The sequence below is a fragment of the Camponotus vicinus genome, unplaced genomic scaffold, assembly GCF_025532165.1.
Source record: "Camponotus vicinus isolate PSW18456_S1 unplaced genomic scaffold, iyCamVici1.0 SCAF_6, whole genome shotgun sequence".
Lineage (NCBI taxonomy): Eukaryota > Metazoa > Arthropoda > Insecta > Hymenoptera > Formicidae > Camponotus > Camponotus vicinus.
In genome coordinates this window covers 19,762,175-19,782,068 of record NW_028141978.1, presented here as the reverse complement: position 1 = coordinate 19,782,068, position 19,894 = coordinate 19,762,175, and the positions used below count along the sequence as shown (strand labels likewise).

The 19,894-nt window shown below is 46.1% G+C and overlaps 2 protein-coding genes and 1 pseudogene across 2 annotated transcripts; 1 reads left to right on the top strand and 2 right to left on the bottom strand.

Annotated features, from left to right (window-relative positions):
- Positions 1-372: 372 nt before the first annotated feature.
- LOC145973831 (uncharacterized) lies at positions 373-3,131 on the bottom strand (annotated as a pseudogene).
- Positions 3,132-5,403: 2,272 nt separating this feature from the next.
- Positions 5,404-6,683, bottom strand: LOC145973830 (uncharacterized). The gene is made up of 3 exons (XM_083103405.1): positions 6,159-6,683; positions 5,750-6,060; positions 5,404-5,638 (listed from the first exon to the last, which is right to left on the bottom strand). Exons 1-3 carry the CDS (start codon positions 6,681-6,683, stop codon positions 5,404-5,406), a joined length of 1,071 nt encoding a protein of 356 aa, XP_082959531.1.
- Positions 6,684-15,740: 9,057 nt separating this feature from the next.
- LOC145973829 (uncharacterized) lies at positions 15,741-16,256 on the top strand. The gene has a single exon (XM_083103403.1). It carries the CDS (start codon positions 15,741-15,743, stop codon positions 16,254-16,256), a length of 516 nt encoding a protein of 171 aa, XP_082959529.1.
- Positions 16,257-19,894: the final 3,638 nt, after the last annotated feature.

Genomic DNA, 19,894 nt, shown 5'->3' with positions numbered 1-19,894 from the left:
ATCAGTTAAAAAATATGTGTATAATATAAAAAGCTATAAGGGAAAAACATTTAACGCTGTCGCACGCATTGAGATATCGAGAAGCGAGCAGTGTCGCGCGTCGCCCGTCTTCCGTTGCCAGTTTGGTAGGAAGGAGACAGAAGACTGTATTCTGTCCTCTTCTACTATCCGAAGCTAGCCGAAGCGCCGAGCTCACACGTACGCTTACGCTCACATCCTCATTACCTCCTCCACGCCGTGTTGCATGTTGCTTGCGGCGGAGATCTGGCAGCTTTGGTCGCACGCGCATACATATATTATGAGCGTAGAACGGACACGCGAGGCGGATGCGTGAGATAGAGAGAGACGGAACGACGGCTTTGTTCGTCGAATCTACAAGTTGTAGTAGAGTCCAAAGAGCAGAGCGTGTAATTCGCAGTCGATCAAGTCATTCGCGTTGAAATGCTCGTGTCGACGAATCGCTTCCGGAATATCGCCGAGGTGGTCGGTTTCCGTCCCGATATCGATGAAACGCGACAGCTTGCTGTCGACAGCCTCGAGTACGTTGGTCAGCGACGCGACGATGCGATTCACGCATAGCTCGAGAGTGAACAGCGCTTTCACCGTGGAGTGCGACATAGCTATGCGGTTCTTCGCCGTCTCGAATCGCAGCGTTTTGAGGTTATTTGTCCTGCCGAATCGAAGCGTCACGGTTCCGATGATTATGGACGTCGGAGGACGCGCGACGGCGTCGTCTAAGTCGTTCTCAAAATACGCAGTATGTCGTTGCGCAGTGAGCAGATCTCTCCACATGTCCGGCATCAACGAGATCTCTTTTCCATGGCAGTCTCTTAGAGCGATATCGACGTGAGATTCTCGTTTCACGGCGATAGCGATGTCGATGTACTTGTAGGCCGTTTTGGTCAGCGGATATCGTCTTTCTAATATGCGAATCGAATGTTTCGCGAAATTGATTTCGCGTTTGAACAGCCAATTTCTGACCCACCTGTCGGAGATGAAAAAAAGTCGACGCGATATTGCGGCGGGAACCGAGAGTCGGAGCATTCGCGCGAGATAACTCGCGAAGCGCATACTCACTCGTCCTCGGTGTACAGTCTGGCTTTCTTGACTACGGGCGGAGTATCGCAACGGTCGCGGGGAGCGTCCTCGTCTTTGGCGGAAGCTGCGTGGTCGTCTCGATGGTTAGTCGGGATGGCGTGATCGGCGCCGACGGCGCTGCGGACGTCGCCGATTGATCCCTGAAGCGATACTCCTGTCCGAGTCCCGCGAACATGATCGGTCTCGCGAAGAAGGATTCGATGCTCGTGGGAAACACCGCGACGCCGTTAACCTCGGTTATCGCGGAGAGAGAGAGATTCGTCGGAGACGCTCGCTTAGACTCAGACGCGCGTTAACCTCGAGTACCACGAGAAATGTCGCGCGCCGCGATCGAGGCGCGTCTTATATACTCGTTTTCAATCGCCATTTCGATATCTTTCTCTCGTGGCGTATGCGTTATACGCGTTAATTAATGCAGCGGAAGCGGTATAGAACGACGTGTTAAATATAATCTTAACGTTAGATTTCAAGGTCTTCCTCATCGTCGCCGTCGTCGTCCGGTCTCTTGACGGACGCGTATTCCAGACGATATATCTTGGATACGATTTCGCGCAATTGATGCAGAATGCCTTCGGCGGGACATTCTATTCCCAGTACACGAAGTTCGAAGGGACCAGCCGAGGTTATCGCATCGGTGAATTCGCTGTACGCGTAATATTCGCGTTTCTTGAGGAATCGGCGTAACGAAAGGCCGCCGTTATCGCGGACGGTATCCCCGAAAACGTATCCCACAGAGCGCCGTGTCTCGCAGTCGTCATCGTGCAATTGTTCATCTTGGCTATCTTATTGTCGTTGTATATGATCGTAGCTGCGTTCAGCGTGCGTGTTTATCGCGGCGTTTATCCTAGCCTTGCGCGGAAATCCGACGTATTCGACGGAAATCGGCCATCCTATTTTAAGTTGAAAATTCGAATCGGCGAGGTAAATGGAGTCGCCCGCGAATATCACGACGTCGCCCGAGGATCTCTGATACATGGCCGATATGCGAGTGAGATTGCGGGGAAGAAACTTGAAGTAGTCGGCGAACGAGAAGGGCGCGCCGTAGCGTCTCTCTTTCATATCGATCGGCCATATGTTGCGTTTACGTGCGACGTACAAGCGATGATTCATGATTAACGCTCCGTCTATGCGCGTCAAGGCGCACAGATCTACGGTATTGGCGGGAGCGAGCGTCGTCGTCGTCGTCTTCGTAGTCGTCGGCGTCGGCGTAGTCGTCGTAGTCGTCGTCATCGTCGTCGTCGTCGAACTAGTGCCGACGATCGTCGGAGTCGAGGTTTCCCGCGATCCGTAGAGATTTCGTATACTTATAACGTCCTCTATGCTCAGTCTAAGCGGAAACCGTCTGTCCTCCGAAAGCGTATACGCGTACATGACGGAATCTTCGCTCAGGCTATGAGTCAGACCCAGAGTGTGACCGATCTCGTGCATCAGCGTCTGAAGGAGATACAACTTGTCCGACGGAGGTCTCGTCAGCGTGATGTGCCACGGTTCCGTCTCGTCGACGTGTACCTCGGTCACGTGATTGGCTAGCTCCGTCGGAAAGAACGCGTGAGCGACAGCCGCTCCCGGACCCGTGAACGGTGACGGACGCGTCCCCGTTCTCGTTGTTCTCGTACGCGTGACGGCCCGATTGATAGGATATCAGTATATCGGGTCGTAACGTGTCGCGCGAGAACATCAGGGAGGATTGCTCGGACCATAGAGCGAACGCGGTCTGAGTCGTGCGCAGAGTATCTCTGCCCGCTAGTCTGAAGTTCCACGTGAGATGCGTCTTCGGCCACTTTTGCGACAACGGGCTGTAAGCGTGAATGTCCGCGACGCCGCATCGCGGTCTGCGCATGACGCGAATCGTTTCCCGGCAGACCGTAGTACTCCTGAAACAACGACAGCGCGTTGCTCAGGGAAGTCGCGTTGTCCAACGACGACGACTGCTGATTCTCGTCGTTCTCCAGAAAGCCGTAGGTCCGCAGATAACGAGACGCTTCCACGACGTCGCCGTCGGTCAGCGTCGTCGCAGCGACGAACAGAGACATCGATAGCGCGAGCGATAGCGCGACGCGCGTCATGGCTCTCGCGAGCGTGCGAGCGGCGGCGAGGACGGGCGAGCGCGCGGGGATCGAGACGATCGCGAACTATCGGACGCGCGCGCGCGCGTCTTCCGGCGATGCTTCGCTTCGCTTCGCTTCCCGAAAGCGCGAGGAAGCGTCGGTCGAGAGGAGAAGGAGGAGGGAGGGAGGAGATGCGTCTAGGCGCGCGGGAATCGAAAAAAAATTATCTTTCTTTTTTAAAACTTCGAGCGTTTATTGTACATAAGCGCGACATACATAAAGTGATAGTAATAATACAAACGTAATATGTATAATCGTAATGCGTAATCGTAAAATCATATGTAAGAGCGTAATGCGTAAAAAAACAAACGATATGGCTAATGAGTAGTAACGTAGAAGCGTAAGTGGTAGTTCTAAATATTAGCTGGATAAAGTATAATGCTACGTACGTATATGCGGGGTAGTCGTCGCGCGGAATTCGAGAGGGAAGGCGAATCGGAGTCGTCCAAAATCCCGGAATCGAGACGTCTGAAATATAAAATATCGTATTAATAGATCGTATCAAAATACGTGGAATGAGAGAGAGAACGCGCGTCGTCGAAGCGTATTAGGCGAAAAGAGATACGTACCCCGATTAAACGTCTACGGAGCTCATGCTACCGCTCCGCCACTCTATCGGCGATTCGGCGTCGTCCTCGTCCGATTCTTCGGACAAGAAGTGCGCGTGTTCGGGGAGGAGAGGCTCCATATCGAACAATCTTCTCAAGTGAAAGATATCCATGAAGAGATACTCGTTGTATCTATCCCATTTGCGATACACGGGCCTATCGGCCCACAACAGATCTATGAATTGTCGTCGCGTACGTCTCTGCCTCCGCAGCCAGCGCCGACGTTGTATATTTATGAGCCCTCGTATTTCTACTTCCTCGTCGAACTAATAAAAATGTCGCGCGATTAAGAAATATCGTATATTTTTAAAGGTGCGAGAATAAAAAAATCGCTCACATTCCACACTACCGCTATATTCAATATAGCGTCTATCAATCGTCTTAAGTAAACGATTTTCCACATGTTCGCCCATTTAGAGGCCACACAGGTCGCGAGGATTCTGTTAAATGCGGAGTCGTCCATCGCTCTCACTATACGCGTCTTAATTGTACGAATTCCAAACTCGTTGTGAGGAAAACAATCCCTTAGCGTTAATATATAACTACAGCGCGATATTGCTATCGTCAGGTATTACATTCGCATCGAAGGCTAGCGCGATAATATAATGCGGTACGATAAATTCGTGATTGCTTCGGAAGAAGTGCCGGAGGAAGTGCCGGAGAATGCGTCTAACCGCGTACGCGCGATACGAAAGAACGTTGACACTTATTTTCGAGGTAGGCGATAAATCGGCGTACGCGCGATAAAAAAGTTAGTCGTTAAGAGTATGTATAAAAAACTAATCGCTGATATAGGAAACGTATAGGCCACACACATACACACACAGAGGTTATTACATATATTTACATATACGCATGCGTTAACGCGAGCACGAGATATCTCTATTCACATATCGCGTAATTGGTCGCGTCTCTCCAACCACCAGTTGTGCAGTTTGCACACGTTTTCTAAGGCGCAATTCTTCGCGTGGTAGGCGCAGCGATAGCAGCGCGTTGCGGCTAGCTTTCGCAGTGGCCCGATGTCCTCGTAATCGGCGTCGATGATCTCGATCGCCAGAACGCGTTGCTCCGCGACTTCTCCCGCGATGTCGGCCAACCACTTCTTCTTCTCGTGACCCTTGACGTAGATTCTCATCGTCGCGTCCGACTCGAGATCCCTCGACGCGCGATATATCGCGTCACGAATGATCTGCCTCGCGTGTCTATATTCCACGTAGCCGTCGGTCCAGTGGAATTCGTGGTGATTCAGAGTGATTCAACCAACAGGCCCGCGACTTCTCGCTCTTCGTCAGCAGATTCCACGACATCGGGGCGCAAAAGATGTGATGCGTCAGATCTCTGCCGTTCGCGAGTATCGCCACCTCCTTCGTCACGAATCGCTCGTTGACGACAAAACCCTGCAGATCGACGAAGATCGGCAGCGCGATATCGCCCGTAACCGTCGCCGTCATCGTTGGGGGGAGAGAGAGACCGACGTTTATTCGCATCTTCCGAGCGAGAGTCTCGTCGACGTCTTCGCGGTTTCGGATTCCCTCTCTCTCGTCCTCGCCTCGCTCTTCTCCTTCCATTCGACGAGTCGACGCGTCGCTTTACAGGATCTTACGCACGACGTTCGTCAGCGGATTGTACTCCATCACGCGATCATGAATGATGAGACAATACGCCGTGGTGTTGGAAGGAACGTTGTCTTTGCAGTCGAATTCCAGACGAACGTCCACAGTGGCGCTCTTGACCGCCTCATTTTGGCGAGAACAATCTATCACTACGAGCGGACCGCAGTATAGAAATTTGTTCATAGTCAGGAGCGTCTCGTCGCTCTCGGATCTGTAATACGATCATCGAAATCGCGCGTACGCGTCGTACAGTACGGCGATCTTGTGTTTATCGAAGTCCAAATTCATATCGTCGTACGGATAGAAGTCGAAATTGAGATACAATTTTACGTTGGTCAGATTGCACGCGTCGAATCTGGAAGCGTCTTGCGATAGAACATTCTTCCTTCCGGTCTGCAACGCGAAGATGACGTAACGCGGTTTCTCGAGCTGCGTGGCCGCTTTTACGGCCCACGAGTGTTTGGTCGTGCTCTGCAAAAGCGGAAACTCGTAAAGATCCCACAAGCGAAAAGGCACGCTCAGGTATCGACCGCTGTCCAATGCGCGCAACAGCGACAATTTATTGACGTCATTCAACACCACGTGCGGCATGCGCCACTGTATCTTCATCAGCTCGATTCTCGGCTCGTATTCCTTGCGCGATATCAGACAATTGTTATCGTTTCGCGCTCGTATCAGGATCAGCTCGTGACGTGCGTTGATGACGACGCATTTGTAATCCTCGCAGAAACCCAACAGCGTATCGAGAGGAACGCAGAAGTTGAAGTCGCTGCGACACTGCTCGATCCAGCCGTGAGATCCCATCCCGCGTTCTTCAAGATCTTACTTCGTTCGGTTGTCAGCGACGCGTAGTTCTTAATCGTGTTCATTATTCCGACGTTGCGATTGCGGTCAATCTCTACGCCGTCGAGTTCGTAACGTATCTCCTCAAACATAAAGGCGACGCAGTTGTTCACCAGCCATGCCGGTGTCGAGGATGCGGGCGGCTCCTTAGCGGCGGAGCTCGACTTATCCGACTCGCCGCTCGATGTCGGCGGCGGTGGCGGCGGATTATTTCTCGTCTCTAGTCTACCTTCGACGTAGAGGAAACTCTCGCACGGCAGCGTGTACAGGTCCTGTTGCTGTATGGGTATTCGTATCTCGTCGCTGTATCCGAAAGTAGTGTTGGCGTACGGATTGTACGTGTGACTCTCGATCTTCTCGACGATGCGATCGTCGAAGACGGGTTCCCCGCCGATGCTCAGAATGTCTCGCATGACGTCGAACTATCGCGCGGCTCTCGGTACGGCGAAACCCATGGATCGCAGAGAAGCGGCGTTGGCGGCGGATAACCTTCCGAAGCTCCTCTCCTTCGAGCGCGCGACTCGAGTTCCCGCGACGCGAATATGGCTGCTGCTGCCGCTGCTGTTGCGATGCGACGTCGTAGCGTTAGATTCGTTCACGACGAGCATATATCATCTTATGGCCCCCTCGAAACCATAAAATTTTGTCTGAAACATTTTTCTCTAAAATGCTTTGTTTCCGAAATAATTGCGTGCGTTAATTAAAATGGCTCACCCTGTATATAAGTATTAATATGTAAATATATTATAAATTATATATGAGTATTATGAGTATATATCTTTTCTGCTATCAGTTATATATGACATATAAAATGGTTAATTAATATTCACATCATGTCATATATACTATTTTTTATATATATTTGCATTATATATTTTGTATTATATTTTTCACAATTTCTTTATGTACATATATTCAAGTTTTATTGAATTTAATTTATATTACATATTATAATGTGTTAGAAAGAGAACGAAAACCAAAGGAGAGAATGAGAGGAAAGTACAGATGGCAGTACTAGTATACTCGCTGACTTCGCGCATGCGCATTTCATTTTATGCTACACAAACTTCAAAGGTGCCGACAGGGAGTTGCGCTACTGTATATACTGTGTCTGTACGGTGTCAAGGAGGAGGAGGAGAACGAGCGCGTCGACGGTGGCGGTGGCGGTGGTGGCGGCGGCGGCGGCGGCGGCGAGCGCGTTCTGGTGCTACGCGGTAACGACAATACCATGAGAAGCGAAATTAAATGCGCGAGTCGATTTCAGCAAACCGAACAATATCGGTTCATTATTGGGTTTTTCCCCATCTCGCGTATTACGGCCGAATAGATCACGATTCGCCTGCACGTGCGACGCAAGATGGTACGCGTCCGATAAACCCGTAAGCATTATCGCGGTTAACACGATTCGCGTCGAGTGCAACTTGACGACGGGCGCGTACGTGAACGGGAGATCCGCTCACGCGATACACGAATTCGCGCCGAACGTTTCGCCGGGATATAAAGTGTCGGAGATCCCGACGCAGATCATTTATCTGCCGGTCATCGCACGACTCGTGACCGACATATCGTTGCATGTCGTCGATCAGGACGGTCGATTGATCGATTTCCGCGGCGAGGAGATCACGATTCGCCTGCACGTGCGACGCAGACGATAGAACGAACGCGGAGAGAATAGAGCGAGTCGCGAGCGTCGTCGCACGATGCTCGTCGTGAACGAATCTAACGCTACGACGTCGCATCGCAACAGCAGCGGCAGCAGCAGCCATATTCGCGTCGCGGGAACTCGAGTCGCGCGCTCGAAGGAGAGGAGCTTCGGAAGGTTATCCGCCGCCAACGCCGCTTCTCTGCGATCCATGGGTTTCGCCGTACCGAGAGCCGCGCGATAGTTCGACGTCATGCGAGACATTCTGAGCATCGGCGGGGAACCCGTCTTCGACGATCGCATCGTCGAGAAGATTAAGGTAAGATAATCGAAAAATGAATATTTTACAAGATATTTTACGGTTTATGTAAAATTAAGAAATTATTTCAAGCTTCATAACTCAAAAAGTACTTAACGAAAAGGTACTTAATTATAGTGTTTTGGAAAGCTCTCGAGATAAGCTACAAGAATATGCAATAACAAATAGTAGGTTCCATTTAAGAAATTGAAGGTGACCTTCATGTGACCTTCAAATAACTCTTCAAGGTCAAACCAATGATACCATCTTATGGCCCCCTCGAAACTATAAAACTTTTGTCTGAAACATTTTTCTCTAAAATGCTTTGTTTCCGAAATAATTGCGTGCGTTAATTAAAATGGCTCACCCTGTATATTTGCATTATATATTTTGTATTATATTTTTCACAATTTCTTTATGTACATATATTCAAGTTTTATTGAATTTAATTTATATTACATATTATAATGTGTTAGAAAGAGAACGAAAACCAAAGGAGAGAATGAGAGGAAAGTACAGATGGCAGTACTAGTATACTCGCTGACTTCGCGCATGCGCATTCCATTTTATGCTACACAAAATCGGGAGAGTTGCGCTACTGTATATACTGTGGTACAGATATTCGTCGTCGTCGTCGTCGCCGTCGTTCCTCTCCCCGGTCTTCTCGCCCCGGTCTTCTCGCCCGGTCGCCGTTTGCGAAGAATCGCGGCTCTCAGATACGCGCCTATGTCGCGCAGCTCGTACGATCCGACGGGGATCGCGATCGTCTCGTCGTTATCGTCGAAGTAAAATTTATTGTTCGAGGAATTCACGTTCGGTATCGTATTGTAGGTTTCGAAATTGGTCAGACCGAGTTCGTAATCGTCGTCGCTCAGATCCAGAGACGGAAAGTAGCTCGCTGTGAGAACGCTGCTTCTCCCGGTCAGCGTAAGAATCAGCGACATGGTAGCGCGCAATCGTCGTTAGAGACCGAAGGGCTTCTTCCTTCTTCCCCAATCGACTCGTCGAAGAAAACGCAGGCACAATTGTCCGCAGACGCTCTGATCGTACGTCTGTTGAGAGTCGCGATTGTACGCGATGCGCGTGTCGCGTCCGAGATAGCGCTCGAGTTCTCGCGGCGGCCGAAGATTGCCGAAAGCGTCGAAGTAGATCGCGTCTTTTCCCCTTTTCGCGTACGCCACCCAATGCGTACCCGGCCCCGAAGCGTCGTCCAGGTTCACGATACCGCTCTCGTTGCGACGAACTCGCGCGGGCAACGCGTCGCGCAGGAACACGCCTCTAAAATGACGCACGCGAGCGCACGCGGCCGCGCGATTCAACTGTTCGTTCGTCATAACGCCGATCATAGCTACGACGTCGTCTAACGTCCGCGCGGACGCGCGACTTTTTTTTTTCTTAACCGCTCGTCTACTTCTCGCGACGCTTCCACCGCGCTTGTAAGGCGCAAGATACAAACCGCGACCTTCCATCGCTCGATTGTGTCGCTGCAGCTCCTCCAATTGTCGACGCGCCGCTTTACCGTCGTTCACCATCTTCGCCACACCGGCCGCTCCGTCGATCAGCGATCCTAACGCCCCGAGTGCCAGCAACAGCGGCAAGAAGCCGCCGCGTTTCGCTACGGGAAAAGCTCGTTTCCTCGTTCTCTTCGTCGTCGTCGTAGTCGTTCTTCTCTTGCCGCCGCCACTGCCCTTCTTCCCGCCTCTCCGCGTTCCAACCATACCCATCCCTAGTTTTGTCTTCGCCTTCATAGCCGCCCATACGGCCGACGCTGCTACTCTCTCGCCGAGAGTCGAATCCCCGGCCCGGATACGCTCGAACGCTCTCGCTCCGAGCGCCCGATCCGCGACGTGTCGATCGGCGAGACATCGCCGCTCTGCGAATAGGCGATGTCGTGCTCGCGGCAAGCTGCGGATTGACGCCTCGGTCGCCTCGCGCGAGCCGCTTCGCGAGACGAGTACCGAGGCCGCAAAACTGATATCCGGGTATATGTAATTCGAACGGAAGAGCGTTTATAGCTCTATCGAGTAAACCTCTACCGCCGATGACAGCCGTCGCGGCGTCCTCCGCGTATCTCATACGCTCCGATCGCCGACGCGCTCGTCGTTACGCCATTTCGTTTTGTATGCACACGTCGCAGTCTTTGATGCACGGCGGCGGGCCGTCGATGTGCACTTGTTGCAACGGTTGATTGTGATGCTTATGACAGAGACGATAGCGTTGCACATCCGGATACATCCTTCAGATGTATAGGCAATTTGTTCCACAATCGATTGACGAAACGACCGTACTTGTCCAGCAGAAGCTTCTTCGGAACGTATTGCAACTGATCGACGCTGAGTCCGAGAATATCGGAATCGTTCACCAATAGAATAAACATGTCGATTCGTCGCGCGCGCGCAGGTGTCAAACGCGCGTAACGTCATCGCGTCACCGTCGTCGTCGATCGGACACACCTAACGACGCGATCGTTTTCCCTCTATATATATACAAGCGAACGCGAATTCTCGTCCGTTGCTCGCGCGCGAGTCTGCGCACTGACGTGCAGGTTCGCTCGCGACAACGGGGAAGAATCGTAAGAAAGAGAGAGAGAAGCGATGCGTTTCGTGCGTCAACCGATCGCGATAAGAGTGTCGAACGTCGACGGTAAGACGCGCTCGATGAACGAGGAACCGCAAAAACACGGTCGTCTGTTACCGACCGCGATTCGCTGCGTAATCTGTGGTCCCTTTAATTGCGGTAAAATGAACGTGCTGATAAGTCTTCTGGAGAGTCCTCACGGCGTGCGATTCGAGAACGTGTACGTTTACTCGAAATCGTTGCATCAGCCTAAGTATCGATATTTGGAGAAGTTGTTAAAACCGATGCGGGATATCGGTTACTTCACGTATTCGAACAATACCGACGTCATCTCGCCGAGCGAGGCGCTACCGAACTCGATATTCGTGTTCGACGACGTAGCCTGCGACAAACAGGACACCGTGAGGGAGTACTTCGCTATGGGGCGTCACGCCAACGTCGATTGCTTCTATCTGTGTCAATCGTACGCTAAGATACCGAAACATCTGATACGCGACAACGCGAATCTGTTGGTACTCTTTAAGCAGGACGGCACTAATCTGAAACTCGTGTACAACGATCACGTGAATACCGATATGCCGTACGACGATTTTCACGCGCTGTGTCGCGTGTGTTGGAAATACCGATACGGTTTTCTAGTGATCGACAAAGATAGCGCGCTACGCAACGGCAGATACAGGCGAGGATTCAACGATTACGCAGTGCCGTAGGGCGTCGTGATCGTCGTCATCGCCGTCATCGCCGGGATGAATCAGTCGTCCCGAGACGGAGGCGATCGTAGAGGGAGAGAGAGATAAGAGAGAAGGCGAGACGGCGACGAACGACGCGCGATGACGGACGTCGATAGACGCGAGAAAACCGCGAGAGAGATAGTGAGAACGCGCGCGTCGATTCGCAAGAAGCACAGAGCGTTGAAGACCGGTAGGATGGATAGCGAGATCGCTCTGGAGACGCGTTTCAAACCGATCGTCGAGCCGTTGTGTCGTATCGCCGAACGCGTCGGAGACGATTCCGCGCGAGGCGCGAGCGCGAGAGAGGAGGAGGAGCGGGTGAAGCGCGAGATCGCGAAGAGCGAGATCGATGACGGCGGTGACTACGACAACGACGCGTTAGCGCAGGGCGTCAAGAGAACGGCGACGCGGGAGGAAGAGCAAGACGAGGAAGAGGCGGAGGAGAGCGAGTTACCACCGCTATCCGCGAAAGGATTCAAGGCTAAGCAATCTCGGCGTTTGGACGGAACGTCGGATTCGCCCGCGGCGACTTCCACGCTCGTAGGAGCGTTGGACGTGTCTCCCGCGAAACAGCGCGAGTTCGCGAGGAGAGTACTCTTCGCAGTAGGTATATAGGGCCGGTTCTAACCCAGGTCCTCTCAGGGGGGGTGAGGCGCGAGGGAGATTTCGGTGGCGCGGGGGAATGACGTTACGCGGGACGGAGGGGATTTCGGTGGCGCGGGGCTGCGGGGCGGGGTACGCCTGTTTCGGCGCGTGTTGGATGTTTTATCGCAAGTATAAACAATATTATATCACATACCCGATATAAACAGTATTACATATGCCGATGTCCGGTTTATAAAAAATATAAACAGCTGCATTCCTTTGAAAGACAACGCGTGCGAGAGAGAGGGAACGATAGCGGGAGGAGAACGCGTGCGAGAGAGAGGGAACGATAGCGCGAAGAGAACGCGTGCGAGAGAGAGGGAACGATAAAGACTTATAAGAGAGATAGCGCAAAGGATGGAAATACATGCGAAGAAATTACATCATGATTTAGACTTACAACTCTTTATTCTTCTTTTATACATATTTTTTTGCGTACTATGTGGACTAAAAACTAAAGCTGCCAGCTCGCAATCGACGAGTTGATGCTTGTTGAAAGCGTCACTCGCGCGTATTACATTTGATACTTCTTTCGGATTTATTACAGTGGACGCGATATTGGAGAATTGCGTAAACTTGACATTAACTGTTTCGATAATTTTATCCAATCGATCAAAAGTTACATCTATGCATTGATCGAGATCGAACATACGATGTAACGTCGATTCGATCATCATAATGCATACGTTTGAAGATTCGAGACTTATGAGTTTGACGTCGTTAATCGTACGAACTCTCACTGTTAGCGGTCCAACGCTTATGAAATTGTAGCCATCTCTAGAGTCGTTCCGAAGGAAATTTTGAATATTGCGACGTTGCTCGTAGAGTCCCTTCCACGTTTCGAGAGATAATATCAGTTCCTTTCCTCGATGATCTCCTACGGCAAACTCCACGTAACTCGGCGGACCCACATTAGTAGATATGGGCCACTATGGTGCGTCAAAACAAACCCCCACCACTCGGCCCTTGGCGCCGTGAGCGTGACCGGGTGAAGTGGAGGGAGGCGTTCTGATTGGTGGACTAGGATATTGATAAGCTGGTTTAGGTGCTAAATACCTGAAGAAACAATACCTCACCTCCCGAAGTCTCGATTTTGATTGGCTTGCACCATAGTGGCCCAGAGCTGTGATTGGTCGACGCCGCCTATGTCGCCGATTTATCAAATTTTTATTTCCCTACCTCCACGGTACTAGACTCGAAGAAGCAATCCTCCTCCCACTCCAGCTCTGGTCCACCTGTATAGGGTTCCAAGTCAAATTCCCGTTACCTACGTCTTGGCAGAACGAACCCCCCACCTACCGACTTTCGGGGGGTAGCCGGTATATGTCTCGAGGAAACAATCCTTACCTCCCCACTCCATCTCGGGGCCCACTATGGAATATCGAAACAAGCCTCTCCGCTCGAACGGTTCATGACGCGCTTTATCGGAAAAGACAAAGTCTCAGCACGAGACAATAATTATAATTAGACTACATTGCACTATAGAGGTAAAAAGATGAACATGCAGATGATTGAACGCGAGGTGGGGTGTTATAAAGGAAGAAGGGAAAAGCTAAAAGTATTAAACATGAATTAAGATAAAAAATTTTCACATTTATTAATATTTTTCAAAACCAGGCATTTTTTTATAAAATTTTTGCTTATTATTAATATACAGAAATATATACAAAAAAGAATTATATTTATATTGTTATAAATTTATCATTTCTTCTTATGCTACTTACAATATTTATAATTCTATTTTTTAAAATAAAATCGGAAAATGCGCGACTTTTATTTAAAAAAGAAAAAGACGCCCAAGAAATAAGAATATTGTTATACCGTCGCATATCCGTATGGTAACGAATATCTGTTATTGATAAATCTACGCTTTACTAATACCGGCGCACATATTTTTCATTTGTTTCACTTCGCGTAATAATTTCATGAAATGCCGTACGTCGAATCGCATTAAATCGTAGATTTATCGAAATTTCGCTATTTTCTTCTTCGTTTTCTTGTGTTTCTTTTTCTCTCGCTAATAGTAGATTTTTTATAGAATTAAAATTAATTCGCCGCGAGTTCTCGTAATTGAGAGTAATACCCTTAACTTTACAAGTTTCGTGAGTATTACCCTCCGGTGTTCGCACGATGTAGGCGTAAAATTTCGGGCCCCCGGACACGAACGCCTCGATATAGCTACCACGGCAGTAGCTTTCGAGTTCGTCCGTCATGTCGCCTAGAAAATTTCCCGTAGGCGGCACATATTCGTTCGAATCACCGGTGCTTATAAAAATACACGAATCTGTATCATAATATAATACACGACAGTAGTTAGTACTAGACCGGTTCTAACGCAGGGATCTCAGGGGGGGTGAGGGGCGAGGGGATCTCAGCGGCGCGGGGGAATGACGTCACGCAGGATGGAGGGGGATGACGTCACGCGGGTTCTAACTCAGGCCCTATCAGGGATGACGTCACGCGGGTTCTAACTCAGGCCCTATCAGGGATGACGTCACGCGGGTTTTAACTCAGGTCCTATCAGGGATGTCGTCACGCGGGTTCTAACTCAGGTCCTATCAGGGATGACGTCACGCGGGATTTCGGTGGCGTGGGGGATGACATCACGCGGGATTTCGGTGGCGCGGGGGACGCTTGGGGACAAGGCTACCAGATTGCACACGCTGCGTCCAGCGGCGGCACGATTTGTATCCCCACCACTTTCGCACACTAAGGCATAAGCTCTCATCCGTGTACGCTCGACATTCGGTCATCTTCGGTTTACAGAGGAAGACGGATAGATTAGCTTCTATCCCCTTCTCTCCTGAGAGGTCTAGTGTATCTTACCTATCTCTCTGAATACAATAGCTATGTGATCCTCGAAATCTCGAGCTGGCGAGTTGGCGATGCAAGTTGCATCGTTGCAAGTATCGCAGCGATACTTATTATCACACATAATATTTCCCTATTGATTTCTTTTTTATAAAAGTTTATATGTTGTTTAAAAAAGAGAATATAACATATACAAAAACAAATTTTACATATTTTTATCTAAATTTTTATCTAACATATTTTTATCTCAATTTTTATCTAAATTTTTCCACTTGGCCAATATGTACGCTTTTTTATTAAAAAAAATTTCTTTAAAAAAATAATTGTAATAAAATATTTAAATTTATTTTAATAGAATTGTATTTTTTATTATTATTTTGTATTAATGTATGACGTACATCTTGTTGCTCAACGGAAACCGCGAGAAGGTGATGGTCTCTTCCGTTAAAAAGGAAATGTAAAAAATTTAATAAATGAATAATAATAAAAATAAAATTACAATAAAATAATAAAATAATGATAAATAATAAATAAAAATAAAAAATAAAATTATAATAAAATAATAAAATATAATCAATTTTCTAATTGATAAAAGGTCAAAATATTATTTCACATTTCCTTACATACATACATATATATATAGGGTTCGCCATCAAAATCCGGACAAATTTAAATTTGAATTTCTCGCCTTATTGAACTTTGGCAGTGGGTTGTTATTGTTTTTCCGCCAGTTCAATTGTTTATAATAAACGTACGTAATCTCAAAATGTCCGAACAAATAAGATCGAGTGCGGAATATAACCGAAGAGCGGCGATAATAGAAGGCCTTCGCGCTGGACGTTCTCAGACCGAGATTATTCGGTTTCTCGGTTACCCAAGATCAACCGTGTATGATGTTGCGGCTAAATTTTTTGCTTCGGAGAAGTCCACAGAAGGTTCTGCAAACCCGATGAGGAAGAGGCACTCGAAAGAAAAATCTGTAAGAACCCCAGAAATCATCGCAAAGGCTCAACAGCTCATTTTAGAGGACCCTGGGCAGTCTCTGACAAAAGTAGCTAAAAGTTTGGATGTGAGTGACACTACAATGCGTCGAATTGCTGAAGAGGATCTACGCTATAAATCCTACGTAATAAAAGTTCGTCAAATGCTCTCCGAGGCTGCTAAGATGAAGAGAGTTGCTCGCTGTCACTTGCTTCTAAGTTCGCTGAAAAACGAAGCTGCGGGGCGCATAAAGTTCTTTTCGGACGAGAAAATTTTTTCTGTCGATGCCAAGGTGAATTGAAGGAACGATCGTTGGCTCGCCCACGACCCTGATGAAGTTCCCGTAATAGCTAGGACGAAATTCCCGGACTCTGTTCACGTCCTAAGCGTCGTCTCCAATGAAGGTCACATTATGCCGCCACATTTCTTTCAAAAACACGAGACTGTTACAAAAGAGGTTTATTTACATGTTCTGACGAATATTGTGAAGCCATGGCTGGATACTGTGACCGCCGGAAGACCGTACATCTTTCAGCAGGATGGCGCGCCTGCGCACACGAGTCACTTAGTTCAAAACTGGCTGTCGGATAACGTTGACATGTTTTGGTCTAAGGAATTCTGGCCTCCGAACAGTCCAGATTTGAATCCTTTGGACTATTTCGTGTGGAGCGTCATTGAACGAGTGACCAACAAGTCGAGACATCCCAACGTGACATCTCTCCAGGCGGCTATTGAGGCAGCGTTCGCAAATATGGACAAGGGCGCATTGCAGAGAGCGTGCCAGCGCTTTAGGCCAAGAATCGAAGCAGTTATCGATGCAAAAGGAGGTTATATAGAATAATTTTCTCGTAAAAGGATGTCACTATTAATGTGTAAAAGGTTTTTCTGTAATTCTTACATTTTGATAAATAAAATTTTATTTAAAGAAATTATTCGTTTTGTCCGGATTTTGGTGGCGGACCCTGTATATATATATATATGTATATATATATATATTTATTTACACACTTATTTTTTAAGTGATATATATAAAAAGTTATTTTAAAATTATTTATCGCAGGAAGGGCCGGCTACGTCAGCATCCGCATGGACTTTTAAATTGTTTTTATTAGCGGCATATAATTTATCCGCCGACATAAGAGATAAATGCTCTTCATTAATGAGCATATTTAAAGCTGTTTCTCCTCTAGTTTTTAATGCGGACTTAAACACACAAATGGCATTAACGGAAACCGTTGTAAAGCTATTACGTACTTTCGTTTTTAAATTGTTCAAAAGAGAAAACATTCTCTCAGGATCGGCATTAGAATTCGGAAGCGTCCGAATAGTATTTATAATATTCGTTAAATTGGAATATTTAGAAACATTATTCGTGTGCCGACGTTGTAAAATTGCTTTCCGTTGTAATATTGTCAAAATTTAATTTAGAAAAATTTTGTTTTTCTTCCACTGTCTGATGCTAATGAAATCCATTCTTTTTTTAAAGCATCTTCATCAAAACCGTCGAGAGTTTTAGCTACGAAAGAAACATCATCAAATGATGTTTGTCTATTATTATCGAATAAACTTATAGATGGTTGAAAAACTTGTAACTTTAATAAAAATTCATTATTTATAGGTAACCTTTTACAAATTTCTTCTGCAGCTGTCACATAAAATGTTAAACAGTTCTCTCGAACAATTTTAACTATGTTTATGTGATCTTTCAACGTCAATTCGTTCAGATATTCCTCACATTCTGATCCCAAAATAATTTCATTAATAGGTTTTTGATTTTCTTTTAATGAGAATATAATATTTGAAGAAAATGGTTTTAAATATTCTTCTTTTATAAAATTTCCACAGATTTGGAAAAAAAAGTTTTTAGATTTTGACTGCAATAAATGGATTCTCGTTTCTGACGCTTGAAAGAATGCATTAAATGCGTTAAAAAAATTTAAAACATATTTTAAAAAAAGAAAATAAGCTTTTATCTCTATGTTGTTCGTCATAGATAATAAATATTTTCCAGACTTTGTTTTTTCACTCACAACCATTTCAGTAAGAAAATATTTAATTGTATCCCAAGATTCAAGAAGTCGTTCGATGCATAAATAATGAGAAAGCCAGCGTGTGTCACATAATTTTAATATTTTGTGATTTGTTTCTTGGAAACATTCACAAAATTCGCGAAAAATAGCTGTTCGTTTTGGACTGCTATTTAAATATTTTGCAATTTGTTTTAAAAATTCATCGCAATATGCAGGCATTTTGGAACAAGCAGCATGCGCTGCTAATGCGGAGGAATGGCACGCGCATGAAAATGTTAAAACATGTGGGCATATTTCTTCCAATTTTTTTTTAAACGATAAATGTTTCCCTGTCATGACGGAAGCATTGTCGCATGATAGGGCAACAATATTTAAAAATGGTATCTGTAATTTCCACATTTCACTTTTAAATGCATTGAACAACTTTTCTGCGCTTGAATCTTTGGCATCAATATTTATTAATTTAACTAATTGCGAGCGAACATCTAATGTCTCCGGATCAACGTATCGGACAAAAAAAGTCATCCATTTATTATTAGTGAGATCAGATGTTTCATCGATAAATATCGAAAATTTTGTGTTTTGAATAATATTGACAACACGATTAGTCTCAACCGGGCATACAACGTTTGTAATAATATTTGTACATTTTGTTCGGCCCATACTCATACTATTCAACACATTAGGATCTTTTCCTTTATGTTGGAAAAAATTAAGAATTTCTTTTGCCGTTTGATAAGGAATATTTTTCTCGGCAATTAATGCGGCATATCTGATTTCCGCTGATTTCTTACGCTCATCAAAAGATAAAAGTGATTCATTAATTTGTATATTTGAATCCTCATTCGAAACTCTTGTTTCAATATAATTTTTTTCTTTATTTATATGAACATTAGATTCTGCGTGACGATAGATTTGCCATAAACCGCCAGCGATAGATTTATCACAAATCGAACAAAAATATAAGCTTGCATCATGTGGCACTTCACGTAACCAACATTTAAATTGCTGAATTTCTAACCATTTTTGTTGAAATTTTGATTTACGCAATTTTTTTATTGGCGAATCAACATTATTATTATTATCAGTTAGCGTATTTACCTTAATATTATTTTTGTGACACGCAGAATCCGCATGTCTTGATAGTGTTGAATTGCACGAATAATTATTATTGCATATACTACAATAATAAAGACTATCGTCGGATGGTACTTTGCGTATCCAAGATTTATATCAATCATCACTAAGCCAAGCTTCTAAAAAATTTCGCTTACGTTTTTTGGTTAATTGATCACACATTTTGATTATCTATTCTTAACTTAATTTATTTTCTCGTTGGCACAATATCACCAATCTTTTGATCATTGTCGATTGCTTTGAACTATCTTTTGACTGGGTCACGAACGTATTCGCAAGACAAGCACAGTCAACAGTCAACAATCAACAATTAGTCGATAACAGTCGACATGAGTCGAGAAAAAAACAATGTCAAACACATATAATATTTTAAATATATATTTGGATATACAGAGTGTCCCAGATCACCCGTACATCCCTTTTAAAATGAAAATAAATGGCTTTTATCAAAAATCGCGAACAATTTTTAAGTAAATCGGGTACGCTCTATCAAATGGTGATATTTTCAACTTCTGATTCCGACCGGAAATACGCCATCCGCATCGGAAGTCGAATTTTTTTAGAGGTACATGGTACTTTTTATTACAGATTCGAATTGTACATGAAAAAATAAGAAACTTTTGTATCAAACGTTTTTTCTGAAACGTATTTTTTTTTAAATATGTTTTAAATTTTTTTAACGCATTTAATGCATTCTTTCAAGCGTCAGAAACGAGAATCCATTTATTGCAGCCAAAATCTAAAAACTTTCTTTTCCAAATCTGTGGAAATT

Bases quoted from the DNA above. Each gene is read 5' to 3' on its own strand.
- LOC145973830 (XM_083103405.1), bottom strand. From the start codon at position 6,683: ATGCGAGACATTCTGAGCATCGGCGGGGAACCCGTCTTCGACGATCGC. The intron at 6,061-6,158 runs GTTTCTGCGAGG...ATATCGCGCAAG, and splicing joins TCCTCTCGATACGCTGTTGG to GAATACGAGCCGAGAATCGA. The intron at 5,639-5,749 runs GTATCTCAATTT...ATCGTATTACAG, and splicing joins AATCTGACCAACGTAAAATT to ATCCGAGAGCGACGAGACGC.
- LOC145973829 (XM_083103403.1), top strand. From the start codon at position 15,741: ATGTCCGAACAAATAAGATCGAGTGCGGAATATAACCGAAGAGCGGCG.